Source organism: Scomber scombrus, chromosome 8, assembly GCF_963691925.1.
Source record: "Scomber scombrus chromosome 8, fScoSco1.1, whole genome shotgun sequence".
Taxonomy (NCBI): Eukaryota; Metazoa; Chordata; class Actinopteri; order Scombriformes; family Scombridae; genus Scomber; species Scomber scombrus.
In genome coordinates, this window is record NC_084977.1 from 22,721,520 (window position 1) to 22,749,457 (window position 27,938).

Sequence of the window (27,938 nt, forward strand, 5' to 3'; positions counted from 1 at the left end):
TATTTTGTAGACTATAGAGATTCATATCACTCTGCCTCACCCTATGGATTTAAAGTTTCTCTCTTTCCCTCTCTCTTTCGGCTCAGTATCCCACTGCATCAGCTCAGTTGCATGTATTATTTCATTTAACTGCATGAAATAACTGACTGTGTTTCATCCAGATTCACATCAGCACCCAGTGTGTGAGTCTCACTCCCTGGAGAGATCTCTACTCCTTTCTTTCCTCTTTTATCCCCTATTTTCTTGTGTATGTAAACAGAAGTAAAGCATTTTGGGCTCCAAGGCAGAGCACGATGATCAAACACTGTGGACAATCAATGACTTTGAAGAGATCTAACATCCCTTATAAATGCATTTCACAGAAGGAACAGCAGAAATGAAGAAATGCACTTCTGGAGCCAGTGGCCACATGTTTTCTCTTTTTAGACTGCTAGAAAAAAAAACAGAACAAAGTTTGAGAAAGGAAAGACAGCATTGCTTTTCTTGGGCGTTGCATTGTTAGCTCCTCTCATGCAATTTTTGACAACATGGCCGAGCTACAGTACTGTCGGCCTGTAAGCTTTAGAGCAAGGGAGGAGTTAATGTAAAAGAAGATGAGCGCGAAAGAAGTTTCACTACTGTATGTCTCGTGTCTAAAATATAAAAGTTCTGATGAAGAATCTGGTTTTGAACAGAAGTTTTACCAACTAGACAGAAGACTAACATGCACCTCTATGTGTGTTAATATGACCAAAACTGCAATTATTTCCATTACCGTGTCTGTTGAAATGGGATTAAGATTAAATTGAAAACAGTTGTGATTCAAACATGTTTCTAGAAGTCTAATAATATTGTTACAAAATTACAATAAAAAATCTCCACCCAAAAAACTTGACAGTTTTCACAAGTGAGAGGGTTTTCACACAGCAAAAAGCAAGAGAGGATAAGTTTATAGATGAGAAGACTTCCTGTTCTTACCATTGCTGAAATGAACTTCCTGTCACTAAACGTTAAGGTAATGGCCCTTTTTTTTCTGGTGTGACATCACTCCCACTTGCTTGACTTGAACCTAGAGGCGAGGTTTAGGGTTTGGGGAACAAGTCCAGGAAGCTGCGTCAACTGATAAGACAGAAAACGTATGTAGCTTAAAATAAGACAACATTTTTGGCTCTTTTCTCTCTTCGAACTGAGTGAAGAATTGGGAATACAGGTTCAATTTGCAGTGTGAACATCTGCCTGTTGGTCCCCACTAGGGCTAAACTGTATGGTGTGTGGCTGTACACACCCTAAGTCCTGGACATGGCCCGTGTCTGTGGTCTCAAGATCCTGCTGTTCTGGGCTGGGATAATCTGTTTAGCCAACTGTAAGTAACCTTCTTCAACTTGGCGTTCTTCTGTTGAAAGTCATCAGAGTTTAATGAAGTTGTGCCCTTTTGTGTGTCGTCTTAAAGTTTTCGAGAAGTTGAAAAAAATGTCTGTAAATGATGCAAAACATGAATGAGGATGAGATTTCTTTATCTAAATTTCTAACTTGACTGTATTTTAAGTATTATATGGTTGTTGAGCAAGCGATCGTGTTCATGAGAAAAGGTGAAACACGTTCAACGCCTCAGATAGAGACATGAATCTGTCAGCACAAACGCTTGACAATTTGCTTTTTTTGAAAAAACAGGAAACATCACCACACAGAATGTAATCATTTAAAGTAAAAACAAGGGGCAGAAATGACAAGCTACAGTATATCATGTCTTTGAGTTATGTCTCCGTTTGTGCTACATTTCTTAAACTTTCCAAATCCAAGAACACGATACAGTACGGCGCACACTTGTGATGTGAGAAGTCAAAAAAGTGACAGGTTCATGAGCCCCTTTGGCAAAAGAATAAACAGTTGTGTTCAATCAAAGAATGCTGTTAATAAGACGATGCTCTTTAAACGTGTTATTTTATTCAGTACAAAGCTATGGGAATTTTTGCAATCATGTTTCTGTTCTGCTTTGACATTGTATGTGTGTGTGTATGTATGTGGGGAAGGGGGGGGGGCAATGTCTGTCAAAGATGAGAACATTTTTTGGGGTGTGTCCTTGCAAGTTCTGCAATGCAACCCCAGTGGCTGTGGGTGTTTTATATGATACATTTCTCTGTGTGTGTGTGTGTGTATGTGTGTGCATGTGCGTGTGCGTGTGCGTGTGTGCGTATGTGGCATGCATGTTCAGTCAGACCCACCTTAGCGCCTCTAGCATCACTCGCAGTTTTGCTACTGTTCAACACATCAAACATTTTCTGATATTTTCAGCTCAGACGTCTGTACTCACCAGCTGAAACAAGCCTTTCTCGCTATTTATTTCAGTCTGTTGTCTTTATCTTTAGTCGGGGTCAGTATTTGTCATTTGTCTGTAACATACAATATGTGTCAACTAGTGTGCTAGGTGAGTCACTGTGGTACACCGCATCAACAGACATTTTATTTATATATCCTCACTTTTAGATTGATCAACCACTTTTTTGTAAGCAAGAAACTGAAGAGTGTTACAAAAGCTGCAATGGTGCTATGCTTTTAATCATTTTAAATTCAATAATTCAGTTGTTTAACAATTTTATTATATAACCAGTGGTGGAAATGTATTACTTTACCCAAGTACTTTACTTAACTTCTACTCCACTACAGTTCAGAAGGACATATTGTACCTTTTTACTACACTACATTCATCTTACAGTTGTAGTTATCTTTCAGATTACAATTTTTAAAAACCATAAACAACATAAAAAAATACAGTTCATCATTATAAGGTTAATTAAACCACCCACAAGTACATAACATGGTCAGAATCAAAGCTATGTGGCCCAACTACATTAAAATGATGTTTAAACGTAAATGTATCAGTCATAATTAGCCAAAATAGTTTGATCTAACAATATAACTTGGGCGGAGGCCATTTTGCTTCAATAGTAGGTACTTTAACTTCTATTCTTGAGGTACATTTTGTTACTTTCACTCAAGTTCATTTATGAATATGAGACTTTTAACTTGTCATTGAGCGTTTTTATAGAGGGGAAAGGCTACTTTTACCTGAGTAAAGCATCCCAACACTGCACATGACATCAAATTTAATATATGTAGTTACTTTAAAGTTCAACATATTGTTCAAAATGATAGCTGTAAATAGGGGAATTTTTTAAAACAGTGAATTTTAATCATGCATATACTGTATAATAGTTTCATTTAATAATTTTATTGTTTAACCAAGCAAAAGTGACTTCAACATCAAAATCTCTTCAAAGAAGACCTTGAAAAGAATACAGTATTAAAATAAAAATGTATTCACACATATGTATTTGGATCACAGTATGATGGTGTTTTACCATATAACATATACGGCAGACAGTAACACATTGAACTTTCTCTCAACAGACATGCTCTTTTAAATCTAATTAAAACTTTACAAAACTTATTTTATTTAGTTTACTTAGTTTGCTAATAATTCTTGTTGGTTAAAGTGTCGAAGATCATATGAGCAATGTCATTTTCTTAAACAAACTAAGTGCAGATGTGCCCCTTTTGGATGCAGATTTTTGAGCTTGCTTTAGCTGCAGCAGGGCAGAGTAATGTGATCAAAAAGTTGACCACTTCCGTGTTCCATTCTGAGTTGCCTTCATTTCCTGGCAGAGCAGCGTAGCGTGGGCCAAGCAGACTGAGACAGAGCACGTAAATGACTTGAGAATTCATGAAGAAAAAGGGGAAGTACAATGTCTAAAATGAAGAAGTTAGGTGTTAAAAATGTTGAGCATACTGCATGATTAAAGCGTTTTTTGGGAGGAGAGGGAGTGCGCTTGTCAAAACCAGGGGACAGTGCTCTGCAGTGAGTGTGAAATGTTAGAGGAAAGGCAAAGCAGAGGGTAGTGTGGGGGGGGGGGGGGGGGGGGGACTGATAGAGAATACTGATAGTGAGCAAACTGATACATGAGATCAAGATACTTCATCAGTCTCTTTGCTGTGTGTGAGGCAAGTTAAATGAATTCAAGGTCAAACATTTTGAGGAATTCAAACTCTGATTATCACTAAACTGTAACTGCTATCAACTTTGCACAACTGAATTTCTTTTCTATGGCCGCCCTGCCTCCCTTCCCCTACCTCTGTCTTTTTCTACTTCTGCTTCTTTGCGTCAAAGTCATAAAACACATGTGACTTTAAACAGGCTGATGTAACATTGTGAATATTATTTTTGTCACATTCGGCTCTGAATAAACTGAATAAGAAAGTATCCAGAGCACTAGTGAGGAGTAAAGAAAAGAGTTGCATTTCTTATGCCTTTCACTGAAACTATTCAAACCAGTCACCATGGAACTATTAAGAGGCATAAAGAGGCTGTTTAAAGTGGTGAAACATCATTGCAGAGAGCGTGCATCTCTGCTCAATACAGTGGAACACAGACGCGCTAAACCACATCCTGAGACTCATTGTTCAACTGTCCCCCATCACCTCTTCACTCTCTGCTTTTATTCCAATGTGCAATGAAGAAGTGCAAAAAAACTGCAAAGACATACAGTAAATTAGTTCCTAGGAACAGGGATGTAGTGCACATATGGATAAACTTCCCATGTCGTTGTACAAAGATGTGTGAAACTGATGTCATATTAAAATAGAGACAAAATATAATTTTTTAATTCAATGGGGCCTTGCAGTAAAATTTTGTTGTTGTTGTTGTTGATTTTTTGCACTTCTATTGACCAAAAACAAGGTTATAAGAGAAAAGATTGTGTGCTTCAATATAAGCTGGTTGAGTTGGCCAAACAGAAACTAATTTTGCAAGTATGGGGAGGTTCTAGGTTTGAGTGCAAAGCAGGAAATAGTGGTTTGCTTTCTGAAAACTTAAATGTGGCTCTTCGCTGCATTGTCATAGCAATCAGGTTGTGCAGCGCTGCCTTAGACAGAACTTCTGATGAAAATGGCGCTTTCCTCTTTTTGAACTGATAACATTTGGAATAGTTTTATCAGTCAGATGGAGGTGGACTTTCTGATTAAACTTAACAACAACAAGTATATTCATAACCATCATACTCTATGACAAAAAATCTGCAGTGTTTATGTGTGTAACATGGGTGGTCTTACATAGGTAATGCATAGGTTATCTGACATATAGCATTTAATTGTCATTACAAGGTTTAACATGTGCCATTTTAATTATGTCGGCAAAATGTTCCATATCTTTACCTAACTCTTCTTCTATTTCATACTCTATTTGTCCTGTCTCATCTCTTCATGGCCACAGCATGACCAAACTCAACATCTTAATGACAAAATGTAATTAAATGAGCATCATATTCAAATGGGAATATTGTACTCTATGATTAGTGTGTTAAATAAATATCTTTTGTCATGTTTTTTTTAATGTCCCTTCACAATTTCAAAGTAAACTATATGCGAAAATGTAACAATTAGTGACATAATCGACTGATGAAAAGTAACCCATGTGCTTTTCATGTAATCCCTTTATTGTAATTGTACTGTATTTTTTACCTTAGTAACGTAATGCGAAACAAGTGCGATGTTTTCTTCTTTGTGCTCATTTCAGAAGATTTTGCTTTGCCAAAGCATTATGAAAATTAAGTGTTCATAATCTTGCTTGAACATGTATTCATATGCAACTAAACATTTTTAATAAAACAACTCTACAGCATGCTAGTTTATTTGGCGGGAACCACATCCCCTGTCCTGTATCTCTCATAAAAAATACAAAGAATCTGCAAAATCCCTGTTTGTGATGTGTGTATATTTATGTTATTCTACATAGTAGTAGTAAACACACCTTCATTACATGTGTGTGAATCTCTTTCTCTTTTTTATTTCAGGTCAAGTTCAACCAGGTGAGTGACTGCAAATACATTTTCCTAATATATAACATTCAATTGTAATTCTAATGTTCATAATGTCTACTACTATACCTTCAGCTGTGCTTTACCATGTGCTATAACTTCACCTCCACCTCCCTTTACCTCAAGCTCACTTTTCACGGTCTCATCTCTTCATGTTCATAGCAGCACCAAAGCCAACAATTATATGAAATGAACCTTCAAAATGGAAATTACAACTTCTTTACACAAAAATTGGCATAAGTGTGTTAGTTGCTGTTGACATAGAAAATGGTCATCATGCCATGTTTGCTTCTTGTTAGATGATTATTCCCTATAAAAGGTTTTAGTATTTTATGAAGTTAAACAAAGTTTAACACCAGAAATAACCCGAAAACTTCACCAAGCAAACAAGGAAGTGTTATTTTAACTAATACACAACCAACTTCTAGTTCCACTACTCTAGCTTCATAGTCCTACTCAACTCTGATACTTCTGTTTTTAAAAAATAATTTCTTATCCTTTTTATTTTCAAGGCAGTAGACAATAATGAGGTTTAGAAGTTTAGAGAATAAGCAACAACAAAAGGAACACTTTATCACCACAGGAAGCAAACTGCTACATGAAACATCTTCAGTAATGTAGGAGATGTCATTGTGATATTGTGTCTGTGCTGATTTTTTGTATTCTTGGAATGCAGATGTTGTTTCACCCTCACCCGCACTCACCAACAAAAATGTGAACTCATCTTCAGCAGTCAACTCAACTTTCCCCTCCTCACCTCCACTCACCTCCTCACCTACACTCAACTCCTCGCCTACACTCAACTCCTCAACTCCACTCACCTCCTCAACTCCACGCACCACGGCAACTTCTGCCGTGTCTTCAGACACACAAGCAACTACCCACACACCTTCTCCCACCTTGCCAAAAAATGTTGACTCAAGTCAGGAATCAGTTTCAACTAACAAATCTGCTGGTAATGTATCCAGCCTCAGTTTAAAGTTGTATTTGCCAAATTAGCATTTAGCATATTTTCCTGATATAGAAGTTAGGCTTCATGTCAGGTAAGGCTGTTGCAAAATAGAGTATTTCTGCCAGAATGTGACCTCCATGCTCTGCATCCTCCAGCCACCACTGCTCCTGCAAACACCTCAAAAGAGACCTCACTCACAACCACTTCAACCAACAATGTACCAGACTCTCAGACAACCAGCAATCACACTCAGACCTCACCTCCAATCACCCAGTCCACCACCACAAAGAATCAAACCACTGCAGGTTGGAATTTTCTCATTTATATGGGATTGTAATTAGATGTGTTGTACATACACTCACACTGTGGACGAAAGGGTTACAAATACTCAATAAACTCAAGGCAAATGGTTTACCTTTAGTGTGCTTAGAAAGTATTTTAAATGACTTGTGTTGTTTGATGATATAATCATGTTTGTTTGTATTTTTTATTCTTTTCTAATTTGAATGTGTGCTCCATCCCCACCAGGCCCTACACCTCCACCGTGTGAGTATCAGTTTAAAAGATAATCTAATGTTTTTTAATGTTTCTCTCTTACTTTACAATGAATATGTTGAAAGTGGAGTCAACAAAATGATTCTCAGCATACATATGAACATTTTCAACATCTACATGAACAAGATGGCAGTTGGATCATCTAACAAACATGTGTTACTGTGTATTGTTTGTGCAGGTTCTTACATTGTTACACCTTTCAACACTGGCTTCCAGATCAACTTTCAAAACTCTCCCCTTGGCAACTACACCATCAATGTTAAAGAAAAAGGCCAAAATGAGACTGGAAACCATTTTTTTCAGCACACCAATGGCACTCTGCATTATATCAGCAACCTGAAGCCCTGTACCAACTACGAGCATGATGTGGCATTTAGTAATGCTGGCATAGAAACACCCTGTGTGCCCCTCAATAATGAAAATACAAAGATGACAAACCCAATGAGTGAGTAAAAATAATTCATATTGTTGTAATGTATTTTTCTTCTGACTTTAGAAATGAGTGAAAATGTAACAAACATTTGTGCATCACTTCTTTATTTCAGTTGAAGGCGACATTAAACCTGGCAGCTGTGACCCTCGATATCCTTGTTTCAACACTGACTGGAACATCACCTCTGTGCAAATAACAGCAAATAATATAGAAGCCAAAGTGATGCCATGCCCAAGTGATAATAAAACCTTCTGTATCAAACCTGGTTTCAATGACATTTGCACAAATTTGACGACTACCTTCACTGCAAAAATGTGTGGGAACTCTTCCTTTAGCTTCACCCATAACATCAGTGCTGGTATGTAAAACACAGTATATCTGTATTGTTAAATGCACGTTATGTAGACCTTCTTTCATTAAGTTTTATATATGTGCTTTTTTTCTCTATTACAGCTGAATTTTTAAGTTCAAGTGAAATACGTCAGACTAATCCTAAAGAACTTCCTGCAAACATAACAGACAATTTACATCAGCTTTACCCAAACTGCACCAATCTCACCATTGATTACATCTGTTCTGGTAAGTGATGAGAATGAAAGAAGAGAGACTTTTTTTTTCAGCAACATTTTTAATTTACATGGAAAAAAGATCATTCAAATCTGCATTTCTATTGTTTTATATTAATAGTGTAGAAAAAGAGATGAACAGAGATGTAGAGTGAAATAATTTATGTAGGGGTAGAAAACTATATTTTCCTCTTAACTGTGTTTACATAAATTGTGTCTTCCTGTATTAGAGGAAGGTGATGGAGAGTTTTTGCTTCGTGTGCTCTGTGAATCAGTCTTGAAAATAATATTATTTTTTGCTTTTAATGTCTAAATCTAAACTTTTTATAATTGATTTTAACTACTGAGGTAAAATATTAGTTGATGTTGAAATGTTGTGATCCTTCTGTCTCCTCAGGTTCTGGCAATAACTTCAAGAATTTGTCTAAGCTGGAGCCTTTCACAGACTACAACTGTACTGGTCAGATCAAGGAAAACAATGTCACCATAAAAAACACGACTGCTATCCATGTCAGGGTTGACTGCGGTATGTTGTTACAATGATAGCTTGTAATCTGAGATACTAATGACTAATCGGCTCAGTGTTAAAGATGTGTGATGTGTTTCAACAGAACTTAAAATTGAAAATAAAGAACCAACATCAACCAATACCTCCATTGAGTTGAGCTGGACAACAACCAGTCGGAACTGTACAAAGGTCCTTCCCAACCTTGAAAAGCTTTCATACGACTGCAGATGTCATCCTGACAATTGGAAACATGGTCAGAAATCTGGACAATGTAAGAAAATTAAAAAATATATATTTTACATTTTAGACCAGCATACATCTTGTAGTTTTGTATTTTAACTTGCACTCACATGACACGTGAGACATACAATATAGACATTTGAAACTTCCAGTGGCATCTGGTATATCATTTTTGTTCTGTAATCACATTTTAGCACGTTTAGGGACAGTAGATATAAATAAACTGAAAAGAAACAACAAGTCACATTTTGGTGTAAAATATTAATTAAATTTCCATTAAATGTGAAACAGAAATAACACTGAAATTACTTTAATTATGAACTTATTTACCATTTTTCCATAGAAGAACATGCTGAGAAATTGTGATTACAGCTAAAATTATTTTACTGATTGTTAGCTAACATAGTGTATACAGAAGTGTTACACTGAAGTATCTACAGTCACAGTGACACATTAATGATTTTGATATCTATGTTCTTGTCAGTTAATGAGTAACTTCACAAATGTTTCTTAACTTTAGGTTCAGTCTTTTCACATATCTTTATATGTTCCTGTTGTTATTAAATCAAATACCAAAAACATCTAATGAAAACTAAACTGTTACAGTCACAGTTAACAAACCAGAAGGAGGAACATGTGAAGTTTCTGGACTGACACCATTCACCGACTATACCTGTTCAGTCCAACCCAAATACAACAACCAGCTTGTGTCCAAACCAACTGAAGTTAAACAGAAAACTGGTGTTGGAGGTGAGTAAACAGCAAACTGTCTTTGGAAAATATCAATTAACACTTATGAAGTTGTATATAGTTCAAACGGAGTTAAAAGGCGATTTATAATATAATGTACATAGTTGAATATTATGTCAAGATAACCATGAGCCAGTAAAAGTAACAGGTTTATTAACAGCAGTGAAACTGTGAATATTTGGGGAGAAAACTGGTGTCACATAGAAAACACATATTTTACTACAGCTCCATTAAATTATGCTTAATATGGTTTCTAAATTTATCATGGCAATTTTGGGCATTGACTCAACACATGATTTGCTGTAATGAATGGTTAAGTTATTATTTAAGAACATTATTATAATCATAATTATAAAGGCAATTAATTCTACTCTATCATTACAATAATGATAATTAGGAATTTTGTATTTGTTCTCTAATTTTATTAAATGGTGATAAATACTGATAGTTAGACAACATTTCATTCCCTGATAACAATATCAATACTATTGATAATACCAACATATAATAGACTGTATATTATATAAGAAAATGCCAATGCCATCCAAACCATTACAATTAACTTCATAGTGTAAGTCTGATCATAACTGAAATAAGAGACAGTTTTTTCTCAGTGGCTCAGTGGGCCGAAATCTACAAGCTTTAGTTAGTCCTGAGCTGTTAATAAATGAAGTACATCTGCTGTGGAGTACAAACTCTGGTTCAGGGTCTAAGGATAGAGGACTTTATGTTGCTGTACTGACTGTTGAGCCCCTTCAGGGAAATCTTTGATATTGGGTCATACAAATAAATGGACTTGATTTGAAATTGACACTGTAGTAATAATAAACATTCACATTTTAAATTATAATCGAATAATAATAATAAAACAATCAAAGTAAAATATAAAAATCATATAATAATAATATTTTCCTTGCAGTCTTAAATCGATAATATTTCATTGATTCAATTAATTTAATGAAGTAATAACTGAATTTTAAAATCGACACAAAAACTATGTTGATTATGTGTCGCTGTCAGTGCACAGGTACTTCTGGATATAATGTGTTAAAACGATGTGATTTCAATACTTCTACACCTTACAGTTGTACCAACAGGCCACAACATATATTGATAAAGGATGAGGGTTATTATTCACTCTATATCACAGTCTCAACAGAAGCCATCTTCATGTGTTTATATCTCCGTCTTCTCTACTTTTTCTCAATTTTTAAACTTCTGCCCTCTGACAGCCTCATGTTAAGATTCACCTTCTTCACGTTTGGCATTCAGTCAGCAGTCAGTCGGACAAATGACGACCTGTGCCTGTGACAGTCCAACAACCCCACTGAGTATCAGACACTCTGATTAACCATACTCCTCACACAGCTCCAGTCAACACATAACAGCTGTGTGGCATAAATGAAATAAGAAAAAGTTAAATTTTTAAAGGCATTTTAAAATTAAAATTCAGTTATTTATCATTTAAAGAAAGAATAAGGAAATACTGATGCTCGTGACAATCAATACAGTAACACTAATGACATTAATTAGTGTTAAAACAGCTGGTATTTTAAACTCAGCAATCACTTTAACTGTGAATAATCATAAAGTGCTGCATTTAAAAGATTTTTTTTTTCACTCTCTTACAGTACCAGACGATGTTGGCAAGTTGTTGCCAAGTGTCCCAGAGCATAACGTGATCAAAGTAACCTGTCCTAATGTGAAAAATTTCTTTGGGCCTAAAAACATATACATTGCAAATCTTTTTTATGATGGGGCCATTCAGAAACCACAACAGGAGGGAAAAAAATGTGAATTTGAATTCAAAGATCTAAGCTACTCTACGGATTATGTAGTGGAGGTTTGTATGATCCTACTTTTTGATTAAACAATGTTATTCAGTTTATTCCTCATACTTATATGAGTCACATAGTTCCTAAGTTAAAGGGTTGTTCTGTCTTTTCAGGTGGTCGCTTTCAACGGACACTTTTCCAGCAAAACCGTCAGCAGTAAAACAGTTAACACTCTCTGTATGTGTGGTCTTAATTCATTTCACAAGTTGCTCACAGTAAACATTTCATTCAGACATACCATACATGTACATTTCTGCACATTTTAAACTTTGACATCAATCCTACCCTTTTAAATGTTATTTTTTTCATAACCATCATTTTGCAGACAATGACAAAGCTGTTATCGGTTTTCTGGTCTTCCTCATCATCCTCACGTCCGTGGCCCTCCTCGTGGTCATTTACAAAATCTACATTCTTCGACACAGGAAGTCTCAGTAAGTGTTGTTCAGCATCTGAACTCCAGCATCAGTTTGCCTGTCAGCTTGCTTCAACATTTATTGTTGAGTTTTTATTGTTATCCTTTTATTTACTCACTTTGTTCAGGTTATTGCATTTGAATTACATTTGAGTCAGCTTTGGTGTAGCCTTCCTTACTCCATCTTGAGTGTCTATAATTTAACTTCTTTGAAACAAATCTTCACTATTTTCTTTACAGTGACATGACTGAAAACCTGATGCTTATTTCACAATCAAGTGAGTAGATTTTAGTTGTAGATTTCAGATTGCCTGTTTTGTCTATCAGCTGTATGTAAGTATGTAATAGATAACACTCACATGTAGCAGCTAATATTTCCAAATGATTTATTATGAACAATCAGATTATACAAATATATTCTCTTAAATGTTGTTAGATAATGCAGAAGCAGGTTTGAAAATATATAATTTACAAAAACTGAGAACAATAATCAAATATAACATTACACTATAAAATATAAACTTTGAGTAATAAAGCATAAACATAAATTGATTTATTATCATTTATTATAATTATACAATAGATGTATTATAATTATTTATTGTTGTAAGATAAAATTGTGTCTTGTATAATTACTTAACCCAATGTGTGAATATTGTATGCATACAAACTACACTTATAAACAGATATCAAACTAGAAATTGCAGAATTTCCTGTTCCCATTTGAAGTGTTTTTCATTTTTGGACTGGTTTGCTGTTGTAGATGACGAGGACAACTTGCTGACTATCGAGCCAATCGCAGCAGAGGTCTTGTTGGACACTTACAAGAGGAAACTTGCTGATGAGGGAAGACTTTTTCTGGCAGAGTTTCAGGTAATTTTTCTTTCCGTGTTTGTATTATATTTTATTTGTTTGTTTTTTTCTTCTATTGTATGGTTTGCTATGGGAGGACATAGGGGAAAAAAGGAGGAGATGACACACTGTATACTGTAATGAAAGCTGGAGAATCCAACCTCTTGGCCACCTACAGTGTACAAAGAATATGAACAATACTCTACAAATTCATATATTGTATAATGTATTTGTCTTTGGCACTAGCTAATAACATAATTTGTCTCTTTTTTCAGAGCATCCCCCGAATTTTCTCAAGGTACACCGTGAAAGAAGCCAAAAAGGTCTGCAATGCCCCCAAGAACCGCTACGTGGACATCCTACCATGTGAGTGATAGTCTGTCTTCTGTTTACTGTTCTGGTGCTGAGAGCTTGAGGCTCAGGCTGTTTAGACAAAAGCAGCAACCAGATGTGTGTTGTTTATTTTATTTTCTCTTTTTGACCATTAAGATGTACCAACATCACGTCAACTGAAATATACTAGCCTACCTTGTAAATAGCTTTCGGTAATATGACATTACTGTGATGCTATGAGATAATAGACTGTAGTAAGTAAATGCATATTGTTTGGTAACTATCCCTTTAATATCTGATCATTGGGCAGAAATATTTTATGGCAATATTGGACCTACATATTTTTACATCAGTACAATGAAAAACCTTGTTTTTAAGGAAATACATTTATAAAAGCAGTTTCTAAATTCAATTGGACATTTTACCACGCTATATTGTGATGTACTGTACTACATATTGTTATTTTGATATATAATTCATATACCATCATACTGATCAGACTTACAGATATGCATTCACAAAAACACATTCTTTCATTAAGGTTGGTTGAAGATAATATATGTGACGTTGTTTTGTCTGTTTTGAAACAGATGATTATAACCGTGTCGGGCTGACCACAGGAAATGGAGAGACAGGATGTGACTACATCAATGCCAGTTTCATTGATGTATGGAAAACAACCGGATCATACTACTTTTGCTCATAATACTGTTGTCACTGTGATAAAAAAAATATATGCATAACAACAAGTACATTTTGTCTGAACAGTATATCTACACTAAATAGATATAAAGTTCATGACCTCTGTTTGGGAATACACACCGTATTGAACATGTTTCATTTCTAATTTGCAGGGATACAAGGAATCAAAGAAGTACATTGCAGCTCAAGGTAAAAAAACACTCTCTATTCTTTATACTCTCACTCGTGAACTTGCATTATGTTTCTGGTCGATAAGTACGTGCGTGTGTGTGTGTTTGTTTTAGGGCCAAAAGAAGAGACAGTGAGTGACTTCTGGAGGATGATCTGGGAGCAGCAGTCCTCTATCATTGTCATGGTAACACGCTGCGAAGAGGGAAACAGGGTAAGAACAGTAGTTTTGCCATTTTGTTGACTTTGGATAAGAAACCATCAATATTGTACAGGATGCCCTACATAGTAATAATTAGTAAAACATTACGCTGACAAAAAAATATGATGAGAGTGTTATATTGTTTAATATGTGATTAATGAGGGTTTATATGATTGATACATAGGTATGTTTTTTTTTAATTACTAATTTAAAAACTGTGCTACTTGAGTGTGTCTTTCATTTTAACACACATTATAGATACTCTGCCACTTATTTGAAATCAGATATAGATAAGTGCACATTTCTGCGGCCCCTGTTTTTCTTTTAACATCCACCGACAACAGAACATATTTGACTTTCGATTTTCAGTGTGTTATAGATTTGCAATACTGGGTTGTCACTGACTATCTGCTCCTCTCACACATTGTGTCACAGGTCAAGTGTGCGCAGTACTGGCCGTCTCCAGACCGAGAGACAGAGATCTACGAGGAGTTTGTCGTGAAGCTGAACTCAGAGGACCACTGCCCCGATTACACCATCCGCCATCTCAGCCTGACTAATGTGAGTTAGATAAAGTCAAAGATAAAATGTTTTTTAAAAAGGGCAGTATGTTATAGCTTCAGCCACAGTTTTATGTCTGTGTATATTTAGGGGGGAAAGCATGTCCATGTATATTTATCTCAATATACTTACTTGAATAATTAAATACATTAAATATTAATAGATCTATGTGTTTATGGATGCATAACCATCTAGGTGTGTGTGTTTGTATGTTCAGAGGAGAGAGAAGAATTCAGAGAGAGAGGTGACCCACATCCAGTTCATGAGTTGGCCAGACCACGGCGTCCCAGGCGAGCCCCACCTTCTCCTGAAACTGAGACGGCGAGTCAACGCCTTTAAGAACTTCTTCAGCGGCCCCATCGTCGTCCATTGCAGGTACGTACAAGATTACATTGTGTGGTCAGTTTATGTTCACTTCCATGAGTTTAAGATATTAACATGAAGCAGAGCACACTAGTATTGTCCCTTTTCATTTAATCATTCTCTTCAAGGCCTTTAAAACACACACATATATTAGTTACTCATGTCCTCATCATTATTTGACACAAATGCACGTGATATTCGTGTAAAAACAAGTTGGTCTCCTAGTTAGGAAAAGTAGAAATGGATGACTTACTTTCTACTAATGACCACAGTCCTTAGATTGTCTCAGACAGATTTAAAAGATCCTTTGCTACTACAGACATCAGGCTGTCTAATTCTTAAATAATTTACAGAAGAGCTACTGTAACAGGCTAATTGAATTTCCCCTCGGGGATAAATAAAGTAATTTTGAGTTTGAATTTTGAATAAGTGCCAACACATTCTTATTCTCTCATGTGTAGCGCTGGAGTGGGCAGGACAGGCACCTACATTTGCATTGATGCCATGATGGAGGGTCTGGAGGCAGAGGGCAGAGTGGACATCTACGGCTACGTTGTCAGACTCCGCAGACAGAGATGTCTCATGGTTCAAGTCGAGGTAAAATGTCTGCTTAGATCATGCGTGTGTTTATGTGCCTGATTAGCATCAGAGTTAAGTTTGTCATCGAGTATGTTGAAACATACAAGGAACTGGACTGCAGTTCTCAGTAGTCCTCATGTGCTTACACACAGGCTGCAAAAAACACACAGGAAGGAAACCAACATGAACATACAGCTAAACAAAGATAATACAGCTAGACAAGGATACACAAGCATACAGCCACCATGCACAGAAAATATACATAAGGTATAAAAATAGTGAAGTAGCAACAGCTGGACAAAATAAAAATAACAGTGTCTCTATACAGGTTCAAACTTAATAACTTTGACTATAATGTAACTAATGTATAATGCTATGTAATTATACAAGTACAAGTAGTAGTAATTATACAAGTAGAGTGCATGGCAGTGCAAAAGACACTGCAATAAATATTATTGGGAAGAACAATGAATTACTGTATATACAGTGGTGGCTTCGTATGGAAATTAGTAAATGTCAAATCAGGAAACAAAGGAACTGTGAACAGTAGTCTACCATACAATTGTGTTATTCCATTTACTATGTGAAGATATTAGTGAATGAAATAGCAAAAATCATTAGTTTTTTAAAAATATATTAAAACAATTTTGCTATTCCATTTTAAATGTATTTATTTAAAGACAGAAAAATAAAATTGAATAACATATTGGCAATTGTAATTATTTTGTTCTTTTATTCTTATTCTTATTGATGCATTATTTATTATGAGGCAGGTTCCATTAAAATATGTTAGATATCAATATATGTTTGACATTGAGCATTGGAAGGTTATTTTACAGGAACTGTATAGAGACATCACATAGTAGACCTATGTTTAACTGGACATGGGTGTGACCGCTTGTGGAAACAAACTGTTCTTGTGTGTGGTTGTTTTGGCGCACATTGCTCTCTAGTGCCTACCAGAGGAGAGGAGCTGAAATATGTTGTATAGGGTATGTGTTTGATCATGTACTTCAATTTTTTTTTTAATTATTCTGAATATGTACACTGAGTGCAGAACACAGTAAGGAATCTGTCCAAGAAGAACACAGATGATACAGTACATACATAATTCTGCACGAATCAAAAAGGAGCAGGCATTGATAACAGAAATGGATGACTTAGACTAATCTGAGATGTGGATTGTGCAGAAGTCACTGCAGCTCAATTGTATTGTGTGTGTATTTGTGTGTACTGTCATGTGCATTTGCTCTGTTTCCAATTGTACATCTGCTGTATTTAGATAAATGTGTTTGTCCTCACACAGGCCCAGTACATCCTGATTCACCAGGCACTGCTGGAGCACAACCAGTTTGGAGAAACTGAGATCCCCCTGTCTGAGCTCCACAGTACACTGAGCATGCTCCATCAGAAAAACTCAGACAATGAATCCACCTTGTTGGACGAGGAGTTTGGGGTATGGCACTTTGTTATGTATAAGTATTATATTTTTTCTGAAAATCAATGCTTTATGTGGATTAAAGGAGCCACTATCAAGTAATATTTGATTACATTTGATCAAAGTAAGGCAAATAACAATGATGTTTCCTACATTTGATTTTTAGAAAACTGTAAAACTGTGTATTTTACATGTATTTTGCACACTGTGTGAATAGGATTACTGTCTTGTGAAATATTACCTAAAATCCGTTCACATGAAAATTAAAATCTTTCAAAAGGTATTGCCATAGCTCTATCCTGTTCCTTTTATCCTTCCACCTCCTCTTATTAAATAATATTGAAGCTGTTACTGTTATATGCATCCCTATTAATTACTTAATGATTTTTTTTTTAATGTTGTCTTGCAACAGAGACTGCCCAACTTTAAAAACTGGAGGACATTCAACACAGGGATCACAGAAGAAAACAAGAGCAAGAATCGCTCCTCATCTGTTATCCCATGTAGGTATCTGCTCTAACACGAGACATATTATATTTAACACTATAGAAATCCAACTGTCTGTGTATGTGCAGTTTATATTCAGTGTTCATACATTTTATATCCCAGAAGAAGTGTGGTAATGTTTTCACTTGCGTCTCAACATATCAAACCTTCAGACGACTACAACAGAGTGTTGCTGAAGATGGATGAAGGACGCAGTCATGACAGTGAGCACGATGACGATGAAGACGAAGAGTCATCGGACGAAGAGGATGAGGAGTCCACAAAATACATAAATGCCTCCCACCTTGAGGTATGTTATTTTACTGACATTTGTCATTGAGATTTAATTCATAAACTGTTTCTGCTTAAAACCTGAACCTGGAAGACAGGACAAACATAACAGTATTTTGTCCAATAAAAGCACAACAAACTATTTTCCTCTAACTATCCCTCTTGATGTAACATGTTATCTCATTAACTCTAGATGAATTCCCATCTTTCCTGCACCCAGCTAAATTTTAAAACAAGTCTAATTAACTTTAACACACCTTATTTGTTTGGGCGGTGTGCACCAATAGATGGATGTGTTTTTTTGTTCACACAGGGCTACTGGAGCTCACGCACCTTCATCGCAGCACAGACTCCACTGCCAGACACCATCGCTGACTTCTGGAGCATGATTCACCAGAAGAAAGCATCCACTGTCGTCATGCTCTCAGACAGCAGTGAGGGTGACGAGGTACGTAAAGTATCATGCATACCTCCTTGCACACAAATGTTCATATATAAAGTTGTAGGTTTTATACATGCCCTACAACTAGCTGATAAACCATACACACTGATAGTAGATATGTTGTGAATAAAGCTGTTTTATGTCTTGTGTATCTTCTTGTTCATAGGACTCTGTCTATTGGGATAAAGAGAAGAAAACATTTGGGGAAATTGAGGTGGAGGTGACAAGCACTGACATCTCCCCAACTTTTGTCAAACGCAACATGCAGATCCGCCACGTCAAGGTAATGCAACAGCCACCTATTCGTATTCAAGAAGCTTTAAGTTGTAACAAAGCCTGCTTTATTTATATTTGTCACTATTGTCCTATAATGTGACTTATCATTTCACCAGGATTTTACCACCACAAGCTTTTTTAACCAAACAACACTTTTGTCAACAGAGGAAAGAGGGTCGGTCAGTGAAGCACTTCCAGTTCCTCAAGTGGGTGAACACAGACCTGCCAGAGAAATCTCAAGATCTGACAGACATGATCAAGGACATCAAGCAGAGTTGTGGCAGCAACAAATCACAGGGAAGCTTGCCCATTGTGGTCCACTGCAAGTAAGACGACCACAGAGGAAATGTCCTCTACGACCCAGAATCTTTCCATTTCAGCATTTCATATTGTTCACATCAGCATATCCAGTTTTTAGCATAAGGATGACTCAGCTTTACCAGAAATCATTTTTTGGCCTACAACCTCTTTTGAATCCAAACTTTCACCTACTTCAGTTTCAAGACATTCCCAAGTTGTGATTCCTAAAGATCGTCTAAAATTGTTTGATAAAGGTCACAGACTTTTTGACAATCCTTTAACTAAAAATCCTTTAACTTATATAATCACACACGTGAAAATAAACAAGTTTATGAAGAGAAAGACTGAGTAATGGTAGATTTTTTTGGGAACCCTGAATTTTAACAGAACTTTTTAAGGGGTGCTCTCTACCATGCCTCTTATTAATTTGAGCAGATTGTGGGTATAAGATATTAGGTAAAAATTATTAGTAGAGTAATACTCAGAGAGAGAGTGTGTGTGTGTGTGTGTGTGTGTGTGTGTGTGTGTGTGTGTGTGTGTGTGTGTGTGTGTGTGTGTGTGTGTGTGTGTGTGTGTGTGTGTGCTCCTTTTCTTCAGTGATGGCTCGTCCCGTTCGGGGATTTTCTGTGCTTTGTGGACCCTGCTGGACAGCGCTGAGAGTGAAAAGCTGGTGGATGTTTTCCAGGTGGTCAAAACCATACGCAAGGAGAGACAGGGCATGTTCAGCAGCATGGTAAGGAAGGAAAAATGAACCCAACATATGTCTACACACACAAGCACTCAGATTGAAAAGTATTACAGCTCTTGGTTGGTCAGTCAGACAATGCTCAGCACAGGTTGACATACATAGCTTACAGGGCTTTTTTATGTCCCTTTAATATTTGTCCATAAATCTGTACTATGAGATCTTTTATAAAGAGACACAGACTGAAATTCTGTCAATAGTGTGTTGTTAATTGGTTTGACTCCTGATTGATAAAAAACGTCTTGGAAGAAACAACCAGGGGGAAATGTCATCCCCACATGTTTGGTGTTTTTAGTAGTGTAGAAAGCTAAAATAGCTAAAAAATAATAGCTGTCTGAGAGATGGGTTCCATTCTGGGTATAGTTTTAGGGTTTGTTTTATATGTGTTGTTTTTATAGTTAATATTCAATGTCTGTTTTATTGTTCCTGTTTTCGGGTTCAACACTTTTTGTCAGAATTGTATTTACAGTGTGTAGATTTTCACACACCCGAACTCGACACATTTGTTCTAGCTCTCTTTGAATGCTGTAAAACATTTACATCTCCTCTTAAATTAAGTTTATTTGCTTGAAACACAATTTAGAAAGAATGAAAGTTTTTTCTGGTGCTTTAATCTGTCTACAGTCACAAAGTGAATTGAAGGTGAATTTTTATTAGAAACTGGCACTGTATCGTTATTTGTCCACTCAAACCAGTCTGTGTCTTTAACAGGAGCAGTACAAGTACTTGTATGATGCAGTGAGGTTGGTCTACCCTGTCCAGAATGGGGAGGTGAAAGGAGTACAGACAACGGCACAGGCAACAGTACAGGCAGCCGCCTCTGTCCAGATTGTAAATGAAACCGAAGCAACACAGCAATCAGCTGAGAAGGCTGAGAAGGATGATAAGGCTGAGCAGTCAGCCAGCAATACCATCAGTGAGCAGCAGGGGGAAGCAGAGAGCACTCCTCTAGTGGCTGATGGAGGGAAGGAAGACAAAAAACAGGAGCCTGAAAAAGGGTCCAGCGGTCCTACAGAGACAACACCACTGGAGGACACCAGCAACGGCACCACTGTCACTGTGGAGGTCTGAGGATGAGCAGGTGCTCTGCGGTCACCTGTGAAAAAGCGCTTTGGTACAATGCTTTCTGATTTTGAATGTATAAATGTAAAGCTTCAACAGTGCGGTTTTGGGGGTGATTTGATAAAAAAATTGATCAAATGTTTTCATGCCAATCTCCAAAAAAATATGATTTAAGTTATAGATATATTTTTGTGAGTTCACTAGAAAATGCTGTTGTCAAACTTTGAGGTCTTTGATTTACAGTGAAAGGCGTCAACGTAATCATTTTGAATATATAAGTTTATTATAGAAGCTGTTATTCTGCATTCCACATTACATTGCATTTTAGGTTTGAGTTAGCTTTTATATCATTATAATTGCTTAAATAAAGGATGATAATTGATGTTATATACTGTATTCAACTCATGTGGTTAAGTTCTAAGTCATTTTATTATATGAGAGTAAGATAGTCTTATCTATGCAGTACTTGTTTATTTACTATTTGCCATTTTACCTGATTCATGTAGTTAAGTTCTTAATTTGTAACACTGTCATTTCATTAAATAAGAGTAAGATAGCCTTATCTATGCAGTACTTGTTTATTTACCTTTACCATTTTTAAGTTTTGTTTTTCATAATTCTCTGTTGAAGCTGTGTGTTTATGTTTATACTTAATCTGTATGTATCACGTTTATGGCTAAACGTGGGTACAAATCATTGGTCCTACTCTCAACAAAACACCAATGGTCATCAGAAGACAGGTGCAGACACAGGAAGCTAAAGTTTAGAAAAGAGCACCTTAGATAAAGTTAGAATACTGTAAAACACTGTATAAAAGGCAAAACAGTTTAAAACTCAGGATAATTTACTAAAAATAAAATAAAATAAACATTTCAAAATCAGCAGTTCATTTCTGAAGTCATAGTGAAAGGCAAGTAGTTACAAAATTTAAGACACACACAATATAAACATGGACACTTTCCTGAATTTCAGGACAATCATATCAGCAAGCCATCCACGTCATTCCTCTGTCATGTGGGAAAGATGAGCTTTCGTGAGCTTCAGTCTCAATGAAAAAAAACACAGCTGTTGCATTCCTTTGACCAGACCTGCATCTTCAATTGATTGAGTGAATTCCCTGCTACAATTAATTAAGTCGATCAACAATTACATCTCTAAAAAGCCATCACAAATACAAGTACAATGTATAAAAAGTATAGTTTACATTTCTTTTTTAAACCAATCAAGCACTATTAAATCAGAGAGAAAAGAATGTAATGTGGACATTGTCTACACCTTCTACACACCAGACTTGTGATTGTTGGAGGTTAGAGGCTCAGAGAGGGTTTGTGAATGTAATAAATACTTGAATTCTTACAGCACAAAACATGTCAGCTAATTTAAAGACATACAATTGCTGAGGTCAAATAACAGACAATTTAACAGCTTCTTGGCTGTTTGTCTGATCTGGTGTTGACAATAAACTGTTAACAAGTTAGGGTAAGGGTTGTTTAGAGTGTAATAACACACTGATGCAGTCAGTGTTTTGCATGAGGACATTTATCTTAACACTTTGCCTCTTGTGATTACACCCAACACAAAAATACTTAGAAAACAGAGGGCGGAAGGGAGGATGTTTCCAAAATACAGTTTATATACTAATATATTAGTAATATACTAGAGCTTAACTTTCCTTTTCCTGAGTGTAAAAATGTCAGTTTAGCATAATTTTGGTGAGAAATAAATGCTTAATAGTTACTGATCAATTGAAATATTCATTAGGGCTAATCTTCTTGCAAAGATAGGCAGTTACCCTAAAAAATTAAACAAAGGATTATGAAATATACAACATATTTTAAAGCCACAAGGACAATGTGTCTTTAGGGGTCTGGAGTATTTAAAAATAAGTATTTGAATACTGTATGGAAATTGTTAATACAGTTCTGGGGATTTGAATAACCAAAGATACCACATACCACAGTTATAACTGAATATTTTCAGAAGGCATCAATACAGTTATGCAGACAGTCTGGGTGCATTTTTGTTGTATAATCCTGCTTTTGCATTCATTTACAAAATGCAAAATATGCAATTACAAAATATTTGGCCAATCCTGTCCATGAAAGGTCATGATTCATTGCTGACTGTTGCTAAATTTAGCATGACGCACTTGAGTGAACAAATATTTGAATTCTCCAGACACCCCAATCACCCCCCATAAAACCTCCTTGTTTTACTGTTAAATAGCAAAACCAGCTACATAAATCTCATAACTATAGTGAGTCTGAGGAAATGCTCTTAAAATGTGTGAATGTGTGAAAAATTAACATTGACTTCTACGGTGTGTCACTTTATAGAAAATGGCCAACATACTACATTTACATTTTCAGTGAAGAAATATCAACCCACACAACACAGACAAACATAGAGAAACTCTGTGTTTCAACCCAGGTGTGTTATATTTTTATATTAAACCTATAGTAAAGAGCAATTCAGTTTCCAGAGATCTGTTTTACAAAAAAAATCATGCAAACTGAGTACATTGCTTTGCTCAGAAATGGCAAAGAAAAATGACTGTCTGTATCTGAGGCATTCAATTGTTAATTTTTACTGTACATGGTTTGGTGCTTCCCAACTGCCTCACCGTCTTGGCTGCATGTTTAAGTCTCTTGGTGCACTTACTCTCAAGTCATGACCACACACCACCTCAAGGCACAATCTTCCCTAGTGTACTGTATGCTACAGACAGGAAGCTGTAAGCATCCTTGTCTGGTGATGTTATTGGAGCTCCTTCTTCTCTGTCCTTCAGCTCTGCAGCTGAAGTAGCCAGATTCAAATTCCTTGTACAGCATTCCACCTTCAACTCCAACCTTTAGCTGCACCAGTTCAGACAAACTGGCGTTTTTTTGGCTCATCAACAGGTTCAACAGCTCAAACTAGCTCAGTTCCTCAGGACACACAGAGTGCATGGCCAGCCATGATATACTGTAAAAAAACCCATTGGAAGCTTCAGCTTTAATCTGAGTCAGCTTTAAGCTTCATTTTTTGGCCTGGCTGTCTGGCTTCTCCTCTGCAGCAGCATTTGATGAGGATTGCCTGGCAGTTGCAGGTCGGACGTTGTCGGGGTCAGATGTGGCTTTGGGGTTGTCAGATAGGGCCCTGGCAGTCTCCGGACGTGTTTTGGACTCTTTCTTCGGTGGTGGAGGGGCAGCGGGCTCCCAGAGAAAAAACTCATGCAGAAGTGTGTTGACAGGCTCAGGACATTCCATCATGACCATGTGACTGCCGTCCTCCAGGACCTTTAGGAAGGCCATGAGGAGGATCTGAAAGGAAAGCAAAAAAAAAAAAAGAAGAAGTTTGGAGTCATCAACAAATCACTGCCACTTTAGATTTGGTTCAAAGTAGTTGTCTGTTGCCAGACCTCTGAATCACTGCCCACATCAAAGAACAGGGAAATCAGTCTGATTTTCAGGGTACCATAGGACTAATGTAGTGGAAGGAAATTACATTTTAAAGTCCCCCTCAATTCAGAAATATGTTTTGCTTATGGTTACTTCACTTTGATGTTTAACCATTGCTGTGTAGAATGATGTACGCTCTGTTTCATTCATCATTCATCTACTAAAAGTGGAACATTTCTCTGAGCTCAACTTAAATCTGAGCTAAAGGCATCTACTTACAAGCATGATACGTGACATCGCATCAATTTTGGAGTCAATTGTGGTTCATTGGGCAAATGTGCAACTTACACATGTTTAATAACGGAAACCTGAAGTCTCCAGTGCACACTGAGAATGGACTTTAAAGTTAAGTTGGAGATTACTTTTTTAATGAGGGTGAGAATAGGTGTCATTTTAAGGATTTTTAAGTAAGTAACTGAACTTCTTTGTGGATAAATCCATATTAGACATTAACTGTAAGATTCAATATTAACTAAGCCAGGTTGCAACACAGCAGCGTCACAGGAGACAACTTTCAGAGAATCACAGAATATTTTTTTATGTCTTTATATGTCTATAACTCTAATTTACACACACTAAAAAAAGACAATTCAGTGAAGTAAGAAAGCCATAGTGAAGCATCCCACAGTCAGTTGTTTGTTGTAATCAACATTTCCATATTCATAGATTTTGGGTTTTTTGACGAGGGAAAAGGAATAGATATGTAATGTGTAATATGTACTGTGGCTCAGGAGGTAGAACGGTCGTCCACCAATTGGAAGATTTGCAGTTCGATTCCCAGCTCCTCCAGTCCACATGTCGATGTGTCCTTGGGCAAGACACTTAACCCCGAATTGTATGAATGTGTATGAATTGTTAGTTTTGCAGGTTGGCACCCTGCGTGGTAGCGCCTGCCATCAGTGTCTGAATGGGTGAATGTAACATGTAATGTTAAAGCGCTTTGATTGGTCAAAAGACTAGAAAAGTGCTATATAAGTACAGTCCATTTACCATTTGAATAGAACTTAATTTTTAAGCAGGTTGTTTTTTGTGGAAAAAACATATCAGACACAAATTATTATTCCAAGTATTTTTATGTCTTAAAACATGTCTGGAGGAGACCTTTAAGCTGGCTTGTCACATCGGTTTGGGTGGAGCACCAATAATTGTAGTAGGATGCAGTCAAACGTATGTTGTTTTGTAGAGGGGAATACTTTGGGAGTCTTTTTCCCCCTTTTAGTCTGTTTGCATTACAATATGACAAATCTTTAGTTCCCCACTTTGGATCCTTTACCTCTGCCATTCTCTGGTCCTCTTCAATGGGGACAAACTTGTCATGCATGCCATGAACCAGCAGGATGGGCACAGTGAGCTCAGCATGGTAGACCTCGTCCCCCTCAGGCCAGTACTGCCCACTCATCATAGCACGCAGCACAAAAGACGACACGTTGAAGGCATTGTTCTCTTTCAGCAGCTGCTTTTCCTTTGCACCCTGCCGAGCAAAACCAGCCCTGTAGAGTACAGAGAAGAGGAGGCGTGGAAAAACTTCAAAATCAAGTTTCTGAAGGCATGAAACTGATTTAAAGGTAAGTTTGCTGTTAAATTTGCCCATGGTCTTTTTTTTTTACAGACCAAGTGAACCACAAAGTCAGGGTTTGTCAGTGTCACACTGCTGTCTATCTTACTTGAGAAAGCTCCAGGCTAGCAGCGGGGAGAGGCAGTGAAGTACACAGGTGGGCAGATTGAAGATGGAGCAGAGGCTGGGCTCCAGAGCTGTGGGACCACCTCCGTTGATCATCACCATCTTGTGGATCTGTTCTGGATACTCGTGGGACAGGAACGTACAGAACGACACACTAGGCAAGCAGAACAGAATCACGGTTATTTATTTCCTGTTACTCTTATTTTAACTAGACCATATTGATATAGAAAGTCTGTTGGGAGTTGAACATTTTTAAAGTATTTGGGGAACTTGGGAGGAAATCAGAGTAGTGTATTAAAATAATAACAAATAGCTGCAACAGTAAAAATGCCTGTTATAAGTAACAAATTAAGGCTGCAAGGCATGATTATTTTTTATTTTGTTAATCTTCTGATTTCATCTGACGTATCTTTCAGTCTTTATAATGTTTTAAAGTAGTGAAAATGCCCATCACAATTTTCTCAGAGCCCAAGGTAACATCTGCAATATGGCAACAACTAATGATCAGTAATCAGTATCTTCCAAAACCCAAGGTGACTTCCTCAAATGTCTTCTTTTGTCCTGACCAAAACTGACAGTTTACTATCAGAGAATCTAAATAAACCAGAAAATATTTACATTTCAGATACTTGAGATGAATACTTGATCATTAAAATAGTTGATTAATTTTCTGTCAATGAACTAATTGACTAATTGTTGCTGCTCTGCACATAGCTTTTTTTTGTCAAAACACCTTAAGATGTTGAATTTAAAAGTCTGAACTTGACTGAACTTAGACAAGTGATTGTTTCATTACAATTGCATGAATGTTTCCTTAATTGATAGTTAATGTAATTACACAATATGTAAATGAGAAACCCTGGCATGTTCACATTGTCTGTCTAATCTTCTCAGTCTACTTCTTAATATCATGGGAAACCAAACCACAGGCATGCACAGGTGAAAAAATAAGTGTTTGGCCTTGTATAATCTAAAATTTCTCTCTCAGGAAAAGCCTGTAACTGAAGATTTTAGAAAGTTGATTGATTTTTCATTTGATCCCCTGAACCCTCCTGGATGCTCTCCTTCAGTTCAAAAGTGTGTTTGTGAAATGTGAAGGATATGATCTTAAATTTACCCATAAGAATGTCCTATGAGAATATTCCTCTTGCGTGCGTATCTCTTGAAGATAAGTCTTATATCCTCAGCTAGGGCATAGAAAGTGTACGCTGCAGCTATCTGTGGTGCTGAGCTGGCACCGTGACCTGCCAGGTCCGGAGCAATCACCTCATAGCCCAGACGAGAAAAGAAGTCCAACTGGCTTCCCCAGATATCCAGCGAGCCCCCCACTCCATGGATGAAGAACAGGGCCACATCTGCATGACTCCCTTTACAGGATGATATCCTCCTCTCACAGTCAATTATCACAGTGCGCTTGGGCTTCCGCCTGCGCTTCCTGAGTTGCTGTGACTGGTCCAGCTGTCCGGCAGCAGGTGCCTCTCCTCCTGCTCCTGTTTCAGATGCCCCATCTTTTCCAGCTGTGATAGAGTTAGATCTGGAATTAGGGATACTGACGGGCGGCGTGGAGTTGCCACAATCTGTCAGTTCGACCTCCAGAGTGCTGTTGGGTTCTGTCTCTCCATTCTGGCAGTTTTTCAGCTCTGGACTCGCCCTGTCACCCAAGTTCTCGATGTATAGCTGTCCATTACGATATACTGTGATCCTCCGCTTGCAACTGACACTTCCAGCCTGCCCTGTGGGTTCCTCCACCACCGGCCGGTCAGGGATGATATGTCGAACCCGTAATACCCGGCCTGGTTTCACCTCTACAAACTCATAGCCATCAGCGGGTTCTGAGGTTTCTAAAGGAACCACGACGTTGACTGACTTTGATGTTAGGCAGCAGAGAAGGCCCTCCATAAAGCTGGTCAGCAT

The 27,938-nt window shown here is 37.0% G+C and overlaps 2 protein-coding genes across 2 annotated transcripts; one reads left to right on the forward strand and one right to left on the reverse strand.

Moving 5' to 3' along the window:
- Positions 1-6,959: 6,959 nt before the first annotated feature.
- On the forward strand, positions 6,960-21,465 carry ptprc (protein tyrosine phosphatase receptor type C). Its single transcript, XM_062423956.1, has 28 exons — positions 6,960-7,106; positions 7,330-7,347; positions 7,535-7,801; positions 7,902-8,147; positions 8,243-8,368; positions 8,753-8,881; positions 8,967-9,116; positions 9,710-9,853; positions 11,485-11,696; positions 11,802-11,865; positions 12,014-12,122; positions 12,344-12,381; positions 12,867-12,976; positions 13,231-13,321; positions 13,879-13,955; positions 14,143-14,179; positions 14,275-14,372; positions 14,796-14,921; positions 15,139-15,296; positions 15,746-15,881; positions 17,170-17,319; positions 17,714-17,804; positions 17,961-18,097; positions 18,392-18,526; positions 18,687-18,803; positions 18,962-19,122; positions 19,694-19,829; positions 20,553-21,465. The coding sequence occupies exons 3-28, from the start codon at positions 7,786-7,788 to the stop codon at positions 20,910-20,912; spliced, it is 3,354 nt and encodes a 1,117-aa protein (XP_062279940.1). The 5' UTR covers positions 6,960-7,106; positions 7,330-7,347; positions 7,535-7,785; the 3' UTR covers positions 20,913-21,465.
- A 2,455-nt stretch (positions 21,466-23,920) lies between these two features.
- Positions 23,921-27,938, reverse strand: abhd8b (abhydrolase domain containing 8b). Its single transcript, XM_062424834.1, has 4 exons — positions 27,142-27,938; positions 26,008-26,178; positions 25,617-25,833; positions 23,921-24,205 (listed from the first exon to the last, which is right to left on the reverse strand). The coding sequence occupies exons 1-4, from the start codon at positions 27,936-27,938 to the stop codon at positions 23,921-23,923; spliced, it is 1,470 nt and encodes a 489-aa protein (XP_062280818.1).

Bases quoted from the DNA above. Each gene is read 5' to 3' on its own strand.
- abhd8b (XM_062424834.1), bottom strand. From the start codon at position 27,938: ATGCTGACCAGCTTTATGGAGGGCCTTCTCTGCTGCCTAACATCAAAG. The intron at 25,834-26,007 runs GTAAGATAGACA...TGTACTCTACAG, and splicing joins CTAGCCTGGAGCTTTCTCAA to GGCTGGTTTTGCTCGGCAGG. The intron at 24,206-25,616 runs GTAAAGGATCCA...CTTTCCTTTCAG, and splicing joins AGGACCAGAGAATGGCAGAG to ATCCTCCTCATGGCCTTCCT.
- ptprc (XM_062423956.1), top strand. The intron at 12,977-13,230 runs GTAATTTTTCTT...CTCTTTTTTCAG, and splicing joins TTTTTCTGGCAGAGTTTCAG to AGCATCCCCCGAATTTTCTC. The intron at 17,805-17,960 runs GTAGGTATCTGC...TCAAACCTTCAG, and splicing joins CTCCTCATCTGTTATCCCAT to ACGACTACAACAGAGTGTTG.